This window comes from Lycium ferocissimum, chromosome 2 (genome assembly GCF_029784015.1).
Source record: "Lycium ferocissimum isolate CSIRO_LF1 chromosome 2, AGI_CSIRO_Lferr_CH_V1, whole genome shotgun sequence".
Taxonomy (NCBI): domain Eukaryota; kingdom Viridiplantae; phylum Streptophyta; class Magnoliopsida; order Solanales; family Solanaceae; genus Lycium; species Lycium ferocissimum.
Window position 1 is genome coordinate 43211336 of NC_081343.1, and position 14707 is coordinate 43226042.

A 14707-nucleotide genomic window follows, 5' to 3' on the forward strand; every position below is an offset into this window, starting at 1 on the left:
AAAAGAGTCAAATATACCCCCCATCAGCCTACATTACTATCTTGACTAAACACAGGACCAATGTCTTTCTTACCTTTTAAAAGAGGCACTATTAAGACTTACGATAAAAGGGAGAAACAGACCACTTTTCAAAACACAAGTTGAAATCACCATAATGCACACAGTCTTCATAGGGTCCAAACCATGAACCTAACTTAGCTAGTTGCTAAAGATTCTGTCATATACTATCATGTCCTCTTCACAAAAGGGGAAGGATTCTTCTATTTCATTTACCAAAACAAGCAGTGTCCCTTAAAAGAAAGCAGTTTTTCCCTTTCCAGTTTTATTACAGTCTCCAACTAATCCAAACATTTTTCTTAAGGCATATTAGGATAGACACAACAAAACCAAGCTAAATCAATTCCAGCAGTCCATTACAGACGTATAATCAATTCCATCTTTTAAGACTCAACAACCTTAATAGAAATGACAAGATGACACCAAAGTGCAAGGGGTGAGAGGTTATACCCCATAGACTTGAGAGGGATGCCATGACAACCTTTCATTTGGGAGAAAAGATATTATGGGTCAAGCAATGCTCCCACCTGTCGTTTCGAACTAATCCTCAACTAGAGGTCCAAAATTGGCTAATCGGCCCACTCGAAAATGGACATTACTTAGTTGGTTGACTACCTGAACTTTCACTTTGTTGGTGAGGGTTCGAATCCCACCATTGTAATCCCCTTCCCCTACCCCTATGTAATTAAAAAAAAAAAAAATGGACATTGCTCTAATCAATTTTCATAAAGACTACGATAACAAAAATATAATCCTATAAATTATACTAATGGATATCAGGTTAAAGTTATGCAGACATGTCAGAGAAAAAATTGTAAAAAAGTGGCCATTTATCGAGTGGAATCTTGTTTTTAATTTCTTGTTCAGCTTGTTGCCTATTTATTTATGACCCCTTTAGATAGAATAGGAAAAAAAAATGATTAATAGCTTCAAAAATCATGCAGAAAAACAGAAACGAAAAAAAAAAAAAAACTCTCATTTCTCTGCGCAAAGAAACTGACTTTTGGGTGTATAAAGAGGAAACATAAAAGAAACGGAGAGTTAGACTAAATCATTGTCTTGTATAAGGAGCTTTCTATTGAATGCTTCAATTGAATATAACACGTGAAAGGGAGAGGATCATAGACCAATTATGAGTTACTTCATTTTGGCTTAGACAATCTTTTCAATTACTCACTCTTTCTCCAGTTGAAATATCTCACCATGTACACTAATTAAAAAACGGTACCCAAATATGACAACTACCATTTTCTCTTTAAGAAAGAATTAATTCTGCTATTCCAACATGATAACGCAAAAGAAATAACTTGCTACAGTTGTATACTGAAATCTAAAAAAGAATCTGTAGAAGTTAAACTAATTAATTAACAATCCCATGTAAGTTGATCTATAGAATTTACGTTAGTGTAAATTCCACAAGGCATCAATGCAGAATCCACAAACGCAAAATCAAAGTTAGAGCTATCATCAAATGTAACATTCTCCGCGAATCGTCCATTATTGTAGACCTCCTCTTGACAAACATTTTCCTGAAGCTGAACTCGTGCTCCTTCTTGCTCATGTACTAATTGCGTGTCTTCATGCCCATTGTTGGAGGGACCAAAGTCATGATGTGGTTCAAACCCTGTAACAGCCCACATGCAATTCTCATTTATAATTCCAAACTCTGTTGGGGTTAAACAAGAAGAAGATGATGACAAATTATTTGAAGTACTCTGGTTTCGGTAATCAAAGGGGGCAAGGTTTGAGTTCTCAAAATTCGTTGTGGTGGGAACATGATTCTTATAATTATAAGCAGTACTAGTCAAGGATTCATATAGCCGACCCAAATTTGTTTGAGACTGTATAGTAGCAATAGTACTACTATTAGTAAGAGGAAAAGGTGACAATGCTGCAAGACTTGCTTTGATCATGTCCATTGAAACTTCTTTGGTTGATGATAAACCAGTCTCTATAGTGAAAACTGAGGTGGAATCTTGATGATAAGTGTTGGATTTTTTCTTATTTTGAGTATTGCGAGAGAGGAGATTGTGGGTGTTTGGATCAAAGCCTTGAGAAATAAGCTTCTTCTTGATGCAAGAATTCCAGAAATTCTTCACTTCATTATCAGTCCTGCCAGGTAAATGTTTGGCTATTTGTGCCCATCTGTTTCCCAAAATTCTGTGAACATCAATTATAGTCCTTTCTTCTTGTTCACTAAAACAACCCCTTTTCAGATCTGGCCTTAAGTAATTTATCCACCTCAGCCTGCAACTCTTTCCACACCTTTGCAATCCTGCAAATTAAAAATAAGAAAACAAATACTAGTAATAAGCATCTTATGAGTATTTCATTTTAATTCCATTAATCGAATGAAAACAAGAATTAAAATATAGTACCAGCTAGTTTAGGGACAGAACTCCAACAGGTATGGCCATGAGTGGTGATGTGTCTAATGAGTTTTTCATCTTCTTCTGGAGACCAAAGACCTCTCTTTACTTTCTGTTTACTGCAGCAGTGATGTCCCATTTTACACTAACCTTTTAATTTGTCCTTCTCATATAACGTGCAGCTATCTATATACTGCTGGTTAGTTGCTGCTTAGGAGTAATATATAGTATTTATGTTCCAAGGCTAGCGCGCTAGCTTGTCCAATTTAATCACTTGTCCAATTTAATCATGCATAGTGTAAAATACTACTCCCTCTGTCCCAATTTGTTTGATACTTTTCTCTTTTCGAGAGTCAAACTTCTTAATTTTAATAGTGTGCTTGAACATAGAATCTTTAAACTTTTCGAAATAAAATTTATATATTTGAAAACTAAGTAAAAAGTACTATAAATTACCATAATTAATAATTTAAAAGACGTGTGAAAAAATTACGGTCAAAGAACAATTCGTTTGATTCTCGAAAAGCGAAAAGTGTCAAACAAGTTGGGACGAAGGGAGTATAGTATTTGTCTTGTTTACACTAAGCACAGAGAGATGTACTCGTGTGTTTTTCTTTTTCCAAATATGCAACAAATGTAATACGTGTTCAACAAATTAAGGTGAAGTAGCCATCTTTTTAATCTATAAAATATTCATTAACAATATGACCCCAGATATAGAGATATAGATTATAGAGAGAGAGAGAGAGAGGGGTGCTGGAATTTTAACTTAGGGTGCACTCACGAGGACCACAGGTCTCATTGAGTGCTTAGCTTGTTTATCTAGGCAATGTCTTCAAATATCTTTTTCTCCTGCACCATTACTTGTTATACTTATTTACAACCGTATAGGATAACATAATTAACTTAATTTTACTAAAAATACATCAGGGCCATATATACCTGGAGTAGCTTTTTCTAACTATTTCTTCTTAGCTAAATGTAACATATAGCCCCCTCTATGTGAAACCGTTTAATTGGTTATAGGGAAAAGGCTCAAACATATTATCGAATTATCAAAAAAGGTTCATTTATGCTACTCGTTAATATTTGGGCTAAAAATGCCACCGCCGCTATCATTTTGGGTTATATATGACATTACTCACTAACAGAACTCTACTACTATCATATTTTGCCACGTGGCATTATCTAAACCTTTCAGTTACGAGTGGCATATATGAGTCTTCTTTAAGTTCAAGTCTTAAGATATTTGAGCCTTTTGCCAATTCCTATATAAATATAATCTTCATCATTTCTAATTTTATGTAACAAGGTTATAAGGACAAGTTTGTCCCTTATACTAATAACATTATTATTTTACATGAAAAAACTACTCTCTTTTTAAATTGGATTATAAATCTAATTTTATTCTACATCATTTACAATTTTCACGTATTTTATTGCTTTTTAAATTTAACAAACACATAAAATTTGTTTAAGAAAAACAAAGACGGGGTTAAAAGAGAGTGCACTAATGAGGTGTAAATGGGTATGAAAAGTACATATGAGTGTGACATGTTTGAGCCTTCTCCAACCACTATTAACATCCCAAATTTCACTCATATGTAACTTTCCATATCCATCTACACCTCATTAGTGTACTAGATCTCTTTTAAATCTGTCTCTTTTTTTCTTAAATAAATTTTATGTGTTTTTTAAATCTGTTGAAAGAGCCATAAATTAAAGTACGTACAAATTGCGAATGATGTAGAGTAAGATTAGATTTATAATCCAATTAAAAAAGAGAGTATAGTTTTTCCATGCAAAAATAATAATGTTATTATTATAAGGGATAAGCTTGTCCTTATAAGCTTGTTACATAAAGTTAGAAAAGATGAAGATTTTTATAGGAATTGGGAAAAGACTCAAATATGCCATTGAACTTAACGAAGGCTCATATATGCCACTCATAAAATGAAGGATAAAAATAAAGCCACGTGACAAAATCTGATAGTAGTAGAGTTATGTTGGTGAGCAATGACATATATGACTCAAAATAGCAATGATGGTGATATTTTTAGCCAAGTATTAATGAGTGGCATATATGTTATATGAAGTTTAAGAAAGATTTTTTTAAAAGGAAAAAAATAACTTAGTCTTCTTTTCGGCTTCACTAAAATTTTCTCCCACATCTTATACAATTAAAAAAAAAAATGATATTTGCTGGCTATAAAATTATAACATGAAGGGGTCGTTTAATTTGGTGGGACGTATTAGAGAAAATAATATTGGTCTTAGATTTAATATTATTAAATCTTTTATTTGGTCGTATTTTTAACATATGTATAACTATTAGTAGTATTATTCTTGTACAGAGTAAACCATGATAACAATACCGGTACAGTTGATTTCAGGTGTGTGTCGCATCAAATGAAACAAAGGGGAGTAATTAATCTTTTAAGTCTTGTTATAGCCCTCATACCTAACTCAACTTAAAAAGTTAGCTCGCGAGATGAGAATTGTCCAAGACTATTTTAAGGAGACCAAGTAATACATCTACAGTCATGCGGGAATAGTCTAACATATGTAGAGAAAAATTAAAAGTTGCGTAAGATTTTGTTGTGTAAATAAAGCTACGACGCCTTCTTTAGAAATTATAGATATCCCACAGGTCTCCTCATCCGTCCGGGGGGCGGGCGGATCACGATGGGTGTGGGTTCTCGGGAACCCACACCCGCTACCGTAAGACCTATTTTGATATTGTAAAATATAGAAGAGTATAAGTATTTACATTGTGGAACCCATAACGAAAACACTGCTTGGTACCATGACAAAGGACGGACTGCCAAAGAGGATTTTGCCCAGGTGGTTGCGGGATCGATTCCGGCTGGGCGTTTTTAAAAAAAAAAAATTCAATTTGCTTTCTTTTGCTTCTAAAAAGCAGCAGCCATCAAACAAAAAACATAGACCCAGCAAATTAAAACAGTAACCCACGTTTTATTCTTCTTTTATTGTTTTTTAAAAAAACATTACAAAGTGAACTAAAAAGAATCAACCAATAAATTATTACTTTACCCAAATCCCAATATCTCAAATTAAATTTGAAACCAAAACAAATGAGAAACAAGAAAAGCTAGGGTTAAAAAATAGCTTCTCTTCTATAAGGGACTTCTTGTTCTTGCGATTGTTGGATCTAGTTCTAGTTAGTTGATTCTGATTTGTTAATTTTCATTATTTTTTCAATTTTGAGTTTTACTATCCATATTTCACGATTACTGAAGTTTACTACTTTCAAAGTAGTAGTTTTGCGAAAGTAGTAATTTTTGTTAGTTTGGAGTGAAAGCCATGGCATCTTTGGCAACCCTTGCTGCAGTGCAGTCCAGTACCAACGTCAAAGGCCTAGCTGGAATCTCCATTCTTTGGAACTAAGCTTCATCTTAAAAATATGGTGGCAAGAGCGTATACTTTGATTTAGAGGAATTAGGCAACACTACTGGCTAGTGGACTTGTATGGATCAGATGATGTAAATTAATTGTTAGTTTCTTCAAGATACCCTTAAATATTGACAAGAAGAAGTTATTTTATTAAGCTTCTTAATCAGAGAATTGGGCCTGGTTACTTCTCTCGTTTCTTTTTCGGGAATGTTGTTTACTTGTGGGACTACACTAGATATGTTGTTGTCGTATTTTTTTTTTTTTGGGGGAACCCACAACCATAAAATCCTGAATCCGCCTCTGTCTGGGGGTACAGCAGGTGTATTTACATGTACACAACTTTTTTTGGGTTTAATTTATGGACCAATATAACAGACATTGTTAGTACAAAATGGTGTGCAAAAGAAAACCCTGCTACAAGAAAGCTGTTAACCATATTCTGAAGATGAAAGAAACTGTAATAAAATTAAAATCAAACGTTATGATAATGACAACTACTAATTAAAATTGAACATTTGGCATGATATTATTTAGACCTAAATCTAATCAACGGCCTTTGCCATTCACGTATCCGAATGTAGTTTTCCAGAACAGGTGACATAGATTGCTTACTCCAAAAGTATTTTGCATATACAAATAAATAACTCGTAAATTATTACTTGCAAATAGAACTAAGAAAAAAGGTGAAAAAACTTTTAGCAATTGCCCTAAATAAGAAAAATTGAACTCTACTTTTTATTATTATAGATGAGATTTACTTTCTAATTATAGATAATATAAGTCTACCCATAAAGCCTGCCGACAGACATAGAAAATGTTAAACATCTGATGTACTTATGATGGTATTTCTTTGAAAATGTGTTAAAATCTGTGAAACTATGAGAAATTAATATGTTGTTAGATAACAATGTGTACAAAGTTCGTTAAAATAATGTAATGTTATGATGTTCTTACTTTAGATCATTATACCACAAGTTTAGCAAAAGACAAGTCATTATTGTAAGAGACGTGAATGATAATATGGCCGTTTATGGGAAGAGTAATGATTTTGTCCAAGACCTACATCATTTCTTTTCGTGAAAATTCAACACTAACAAGAATCTTTTTCAAATAACGTAACCTTCTTTTCTTCCTTTTCTTACCTCTCAAAACAATAATGAAACAAATTTAGGAAAATAAACACGTAAATAAAGGTGCAAAATTATAGTGCAGAAATAAGCTCAGTGAAAAAGGAAGGCTTATTTTGTGCAAAAAAAAAAAAAAAAAAGAAGAAAAGGACGGCTTATTTCTTAAAAATAAACAGTTAGGCTGAGATTTTGAATTTATACAATATATATAAGTGAATTCTTGTAATTGGCGAATGTTTCTTATTTAAGAAACTATCTGATAAAAAAAAATAAAAAATCAAAAGCTAAGTCGTAAAACTGAACTATCCAAAAACCAAAAAGTCTAATTAAACCATCACATATATTTTTTATTTAGAAAAAGAAGTAAAAATAAAACAAATGGCACCACAACAAAAAGCCTAAATAAAAACTTCCAAAAAGTCACTCGCTGACAATACATTTTGTCACACACTTCTGTCCATCGTTCTTGAAAGTATAGTCAAATTACCTTGTAACCAGCTTATGATGTTGTGTGGCTATCGAATTCAGGGACTTTATGTGACATCAATATCTTGTCTACATAAATGAAAAATTCAGAGCGCTAAGAAAAGCCATGTTTTACCACACAATGAAAAATGAAAAGATAACAAAAATTTAAAAGAAAAAAAATCCAAACAAATAGATTTGTTATGCAACGTATTTAGCACTTTTTACCTTCTCAAATTCAAACTTACAACATATTAAGTACATGCGGTATATAAAAAGTATTGCAACTTAAATGTGTCATGCATTACTGATGTTAGTTGGTCCGTGGATTTAATTGTTGGGCATGAAATCACAAAATTTAAAAACAAAAATTAAAAAGAAGTAGGAAAAAGATAAACACATAACGTAGCTAAGTGAGTCCTTTAAAAACTTTCAATTTCAGTCGAACTTATGAACAATGTTGGTCTTAGGCGAGTTTTGTTGGTACCTGCTCAAAAACATAAAAATTCATATTAGATAATGAAACAGATAAAGTAATTTAAGAGATTTCAATAGAAGAAGCCAGAGAAAAAGAGTATTGCTTGACAAAAGAATAAAAAGTTCACCATTTAGTGCAACATTCATTTTTATCTCTATCACGAACACATAAATGTTTCACCAGTGTCTGTATTGCACAACAACCAAAGATATTGAATAACACATAAATTTTTATATAACAATAACAACAAACATATAGTATAATTATCTCATTAATAATAATTATATTTAAACATATTTAAACACAACCATGCATTCAACGGACAAATGAAAAGTCTATCTAAGAATTGAACAATAACAGTAGAATCAAATACTATGAAAATGGAGAAAGCAAAAGAGAGGGGAATAATGTGAGATGCTAGAATTTCTTGGTAAGGGATGCGGCGCACGTTAAGTGAGGATAACTAACGTGCACCACTTCACCATGGCTAAGCAAAGGAAGACGAAGACCTTCTTGCTGAAGAATATAGTGGTCCTACTGGGCTGTCTTGAGAATAAAGTAAAGGAAATGAAAGCAAGCAAAGTCAAGATGAATATGGGTGATGATTGGGACATCTATGCTGATTACTCACAGGACACCACTGGAAGAATTTAGGTTCTTTGGAAGAGTTAACAGGTCCAAGTTCATGTGAGTTTGCTAATTCTCAAATGGTACACTGTTCAGTTAAGGATACGAATTCTGAGTTCACTTGCAAGGCCACCTTTGTTTATGGGCTGAATACTATCTCAGGCAGACAAGAAATTTGGAGTCATCTTAGGCAGATAAGCTCTCTGATTACTGAACCTTAGATTGTACTTGGGGACTTCAACACTATCCTCTCTGTACATGACAGAATCAATGGCTTAGCAGTGCATCATAGTGAAATTGCAGACTTTCAGGACTGTATTCAAGATACTGGGTTGGGTCAATTAAATAGAAAAGGGTGCCAATTCTTATGGAGTAACAAGAGAGACTCAAAGGTCAGAATATATAGCCTGATTGATTGGGCATTTGGTAATGATATATGGTTCATGAAATATAGCAGTTTGGAAGCATACTATCATAGTCCACACTGTTCAGACCATTCACCTATACTTATCAGAACTGAAGTAGAAAAGCAAATATTACCCAAGCCCTACAAGATGCTACATGTTCTTCTATCTCAGCAGCCTTTCAAGAAGGCAGTCTCAGAGGCCTAAAACCAGCAGATTACAGGACATGCTATGTTTAGAACTTGGAAGAAGCTTCAAGCAATACAGCAAGCTTCCAAGCAAATGAATAAAGAAATGTCTTCTTTGGACATAAAATTAAGTCTTTGCAGAATCAGATTGACACTGTTCAAAGCGCACTGGATGTTGACTTGTTCAATCCCTAGCTTATCAAGCAGGAAAGAGACTTGAATATACAACCGGAACATTGGAGCCATATCCATGAGAGGGTGTTAAGGCAAAAGTCCAAGGCTACTTGGATAGCACATGGTGATTCTAAATCTAAATACTTCCATGCTTCACTCAAAGCTAAACAATCAAGGAACAGAGTTTCTTCCATTTGCATTAAGCAAGGTGACATATTAACTGACCTACAACTCATCCATCAGGAATTCACTCGGTTCTTTCAGGGCCTGCTGGGACAAGCTGCTAATGAATTGCCATGTATAGATATCAGAATTGCCAGGGATGGGACCTGTCTCTTTTATGATCAAAAGCAGCAACTACTGCAACCTGTTACAAGAGAGGATATGGCATAAATACTTAAGGAGCTGCCAGCTGACAAATCACCTGGAATTGATGGCTTCCCAACTGAATTTTTCAAGGAATTCTGGGATCTATTGGGAGGAGAGGTAACCACAGCTGTGCCTGACTTTTTTGATAATGGCAAGTTATTAAAAGAAGTTAATTGTACAACTATAACTCTTGTCCCTAAAGTCTCAAACCCCACATATGTGAAGGAGTTTAGACCAATAGCATGTTGTACAACTATCTACAAGCTAATAGGCAAGTTATTGACTACAAAACTGAAATTAGTAATGGATTACTTGGTTGGCCCCTCTCAATTTGCCTTCATTGAAGGGAGGAATATACTTGGCAATGTCATCACTGCCCATGACCTAGTTAAAAGCTACTCTCAGAAAGAGGTGTCAACTAGATGTCTGATAAAAATTGACATTCGGAAGGCTTATGATTTGGTATAGTGGGGTTTCTTAAAACTGGTGCTACTTGAATATAGGTTTCCTGATAAATTTGTTGGACTGATCATGGAGTGTATCACAGCAGTTAATTACTCTATATTGATGAATGGTGGCCTAACTCCTAAATTCCAAGCAAAGAAAGGACTCAGGCAAGGGGACCCTATGTCCCCATACCTATTTGTTCTTGTTATGGAGTATCTCAACAGGTCATTGAAGCATCTCAGACATAATCTCAATTTCAAGTACCATCCTAAATGTGTAAAGATGAACTTAGTGCATATTTGCTTTGCTGATGACTTGATAATGTGTTGAAGAGCATATAGAGAATCCATTCAAGCAATGTTGCAAGCTTTCAACCATTTTTCTGAGGTCTAAGGCCTTAAAGCTAATATGGAGAAAAGTTCCTTATAAATTGCTGGCACCACCACTGCCTTTAGAGATCAAATATTGGATGAAATGCAATTTACACTTGGTGAAATGCCCTTCACCACTATCCTTAAGGAAGATAACCATTTAGCAGTGTATGCCTATTGTTGAGAAAATGGTTGCAAGGATTAGATGTTGGTCCACTAAATTCCTATCTTACAGTGGTTGAGCTCAATTCATTCAGAGTGTACTATTTGAAATGCAAACCTATTGGGCTCAGGTCTTCCTTCTCCCAAAGAAGATAATAGAGTTGGTAACTAGTGTCTGTAGAACATTTCTTTGGACTGGCAGTCATGAAAGTTCAAGGAAAGCACTTAGAGCTTGGGATAACCTGTGCATGCCTAAGTCTACAGGGGGGACTTAACTTCATTGAATTCAGTTAGTAGAACAAGGCAGCCATCTCTAAGTTGTTATGGGCTCTTACTACCAAACAAGACATCCTTTGGATCAAATGGATACACATATTTTATATAAAGAGTATGGACAGTACTACTATGCCAACCCCCAAACAAGCTTGTTGGGTGGTTAGGAAAATATTTGATGCAAGGAAATGGTTTCCAAATCAAGATGTTGCAACTGCTCAAATTCTTTGTCATAAAGGAAAGTTTAGCATCAAGAGAGCCTATAAATCACTCGTGCCCCAATATCCAAAGGTTCGCTGAAAAAGCTTAGTATTAGGGCCACACTTAATACCAAGACATACTTTTATTACTTGGTTAGCTGTGCAAGGCAGGTTAGCAACAGTTGATAGGCTACAGAAGTGGGGAATCCAGGTGCCCACTAGCTGTGTTTTGTGTCAAACTTCAACAGTAGAGACCCTCTCACATCTATTTTTCACCTGTCCATACTCTAAACACATCTGGCTTGCATTACTTAACTGGATGGGTGAAATGAGACAACCACAAGCTTGGGAAGATAAAGTGAAATGGATTGCAAAAAGGGCCAATGGAAACAGACCAAGAGCTGGTATCTTGAGCTTCATTTTTTCTGCAACAGTCTATCATGTATGGGCCGAAAGAAATGCTCGAAGATTTCAAAATACCAGTAGACTACAAATTCAGAATCAAGGAAACTGTCCTCCAACTCCATATTCGAGGTCGACAACAAACCAAATGGGCCAGCATTTTGGATGCTTTGAATTATTTTCCTAGCTAGACTCTGTTTTGTTAGTTTATGCATATTTGAGTATATAGACAGGAAAAAGTAGTTAGCAATCTTGAGAGCTAGTTCTAGAGTCCAATGAACTAGTAGCTTTGTAAATATCACACTTGATTGAAATAAAAAAATTCTTTTCGACCAAAAAAAATAAAAAAAGAAAGAGAGGGGAAGCTAAGCTCAAGTGCAGGATTTCCTTTAATTTTTTTCATTATTTATACCACTACACCAGGGAGGGAATACTTATTTAATACTGACTTTTGGGTTACTTTTAGTTAGAGACTTTCGAGTTACTGGCAAATATTTTGGATTTTACTAAGAAACGGTAGAGTTGTAAATGGATTCTATAATGGGGAAAACGGTCATTCATGGGGACAGATTTCTAGAGAGTAGTGATAAATAGAATTAATAAGGAAAGCGACAAATCAGGCAGCTTTAAATTTCTGCATTTTATAGATAGGAAAAAAAAGAATAAAAAAACAAAAACTGAGAAAAAAGATAAATCACGTGCATGAGATGTGCCGCATCGGCTTTTTAATTCCCTCCTCTCTCTCTCTCTCTCTCTCTATATATATATATATATATATATATATATATATATATATATATATATATATATATATATATATATATATATTATGAGAAGTACATTTATAATCTTCTCCAAAATCTACATAATATATGCAGTTCAAGGGATTCCCACATCTTGCTAAAAAAATATGTAATATAGGTTTGTATTCTCTTTTTTACTCGTAACATTTAGCTTTTTTCTTAAGCTCCTTATATTTGAAACTTACAAGCTCGGTTAATTAAGAGTCATATCAAAAGATTCACTAAAAGTAACGCATAAAGCATTATCTGTCAAAATATGAATCTCTAACTCAAAATATCTCGTTAAAATTTAGCAGGATCCTTGCCCTTCCTCCCACGCCTCTATATGTGGTGTAACATTTGGGCTAGTGGTAATAGATTTCTTTCTAAAGAAAAACAAGTGGAAAAAATTAAATTAAAAGAACTAGAACAAAGCAAATATACACCGCGAACATATAGAAAGAACCAATGTGAGTTATGGTGGAATGCTAAATATTCTTTCATATTTAATAAAAAATTTCAAGTTCGAGTCTTGGGTATGTTGGGAAGAAACAAGCAATAACCAAATTGCACGACGAGGTAACAGCGGAAGAAATACCCAAGTCGAAACTTCCCACACTATTTGAACCAAGAGAAGACAATAAACACTAGCACAAATGGAAATTCAAGCAGCAGCTATACCAACAATAAAATAGCAAAGCAAGCAAAGATAAATCGAATGGAAGAGACACCAAATTTACGTGGTAAAACCCCTTCAAGGTGAAGAGGAAACATCCACGGGACCTCCGGCCCACAAAATCTCCACTATAAACAACAAGAGTTACAAAAATGTTCTCCAAATGGCTACAACAACAAAGCCAAGCACGGAGCAACAATACATAAAAGATAGCGCCAAAACTAGCGAAGAAAAGAGAGAAATCACCCCCAAAAATGAGCTACTGTTCGTACTCAAACACTAGAGCTCCAGACCACAAAATCCGATCTCCACCGTTGAAATCGAAGAACCAGATATTGAGAACCTCCAGTTCAAATTTCAGCACGATCCAACGGTTAACGAAAATGCAATTTAAAGCAGACTGCTGTAGCAGAAAATCTCTGGACGAAAATCTGCTTTCTCTCTCACGTTTTTCTCTCTATATGGATGCTATGAATTCACTCTTGTGTTCTCAAAATAAGACCTAAATTGATCCTATATATAGAGGAAATTTTGGGCAAAATTGGCCTGGTCCAAATTGAATTGGTTTTTATTAATCCAATTCCACATAGGAAGGGAAAACCCAAAAACCTAACAATTCTCCCCCTCCCGACTATGTGGAGGAAACCGCCATCCTGGCGATCAAGCAACACTATAAATTTAGACTCGCAGCCAAGCCTTGGACAACCTGAATAGATGACATCTTCACAAATGGAGAAACGATTTCATCAAAATCAACTCCCTTCTTCTGATTAAAGCCCTTAACAACCAATCTAGCCTTGTACTTAGTGGAGGCCGGGTTACCATCTTCATGTTTCACCCTAAAAGCCCACCTGTTTTTCAAAGCTTTTCTGTCTCTAGGAAGCTTAACCAGATCAAATGTATGATTATCATGCAAGGATTTAATCTCATCTTGCATAGCATCAAACCACCTTTCTTTTTCTTCACTATCCATGGCCTCATCAAAACTTTCAGGTTCTCCCTTATCAGTCAAAAGTACAAACTCATTGGGAGAATAACGAGATGAAGGTACTTTCTCTCTAATAAATCTTCTGAGAGAACTGCGGAACATCGATAACAATCGGTTTCTTTGGCCAACCACATCATCTTCCCCTGGAGCATCAACAACTTCGTGCGGTCGTTACGAACATGATCACTATCTTCATTATCAACTTGATCTTCATTATTTTGAAGATTTTCTTTAGGTGCAATAGTCACGAGGAACCGGATCAACATCAACTAAGCTCTCGTTGCTCCGAGAATCAACCTTCTCGCTTTGTCAAAATCTTCAATTGTCGGTCTTCAAAGAACACAACATCACGGCTTCTAACAAGTTTCTTCTCAACCGAATCATAACAGGATAGCCAAATTCGTCCTGACCATAACCAATGAAGATACACGGCCTAGTTTTAACTTCCAGCTTTGACCTCTCATCCTTAGGAACATGCACAAAGGCCTTACACCCGAAGACTCTCAGAGGAGCATAAGAGACATCCTTACCAAACCAAACTCTGTCAGGGACATCACCTTTCAAAGCAACAGTAGGAGATAAATTGATAACATAAGCGACGATATTAAGTTACCCCCAAAATGAATCGGCAACTTAGCATCCGAAAGCAAACATCTAACCCTCTCAACTAGAGTTCGTTCATCCTTTCGCTAAACCATTTAAGCGAGGGAGTCTTTGGAGGGTTTTCGATGCCG

At 35.0% G+C, this 14707-nt stretch overlaps 1 protein-coding gene across 1 annotated transcript; it reads right to left on the reverse strand.

The window, feature by feature from the left end:
* Nucleotides 1–1153: 1153 nt before the first annotated feature.
* Nucleotides 1154–2608, reverse strand: LOC132048081 (transcription factor MYB86-like). Its single transcript, XM_059439019.1, has 2 exons — nucleotides 2436–2608; nucleotides 1154–2332 (listed from the first exon to the last, which is right to left on the reverse strand). The coding sequence occupies exons 1-2, from the start codon at nucleotides 2563–2565 to the stop codon at nucleotides 1422–1424; spliced, it is 1041 nt and encodes a 346-aa protein (XP_059295002.1). The 5' UTR covers nucleotides 2566–2608; the 3' UTR covers nucleotides 1154–1421.
* Between the last annotated feature and the right edge of the window lie 12099 nt (nucleotides 2609–14707).

What these genes read in the sequence shown, in the direction of transcription:
- LOC132048081 (XM_059439019.1), bottom strand. Translation starts at nt 2,565, where the DNA reads ATGGGACATCACTGCTGCAGTAAACAGAAAGTAAAGAGAGGTCTTTGG. An exon ending in TTCTGTCCCTAAACTAGCTG is followed by an intron (nt 2,333 to 2,435) that starts GTACTATATTTT and finishes TTTAATTTGCAG; the next exon opens with GATTGCAAAGGTGTGGAAAG.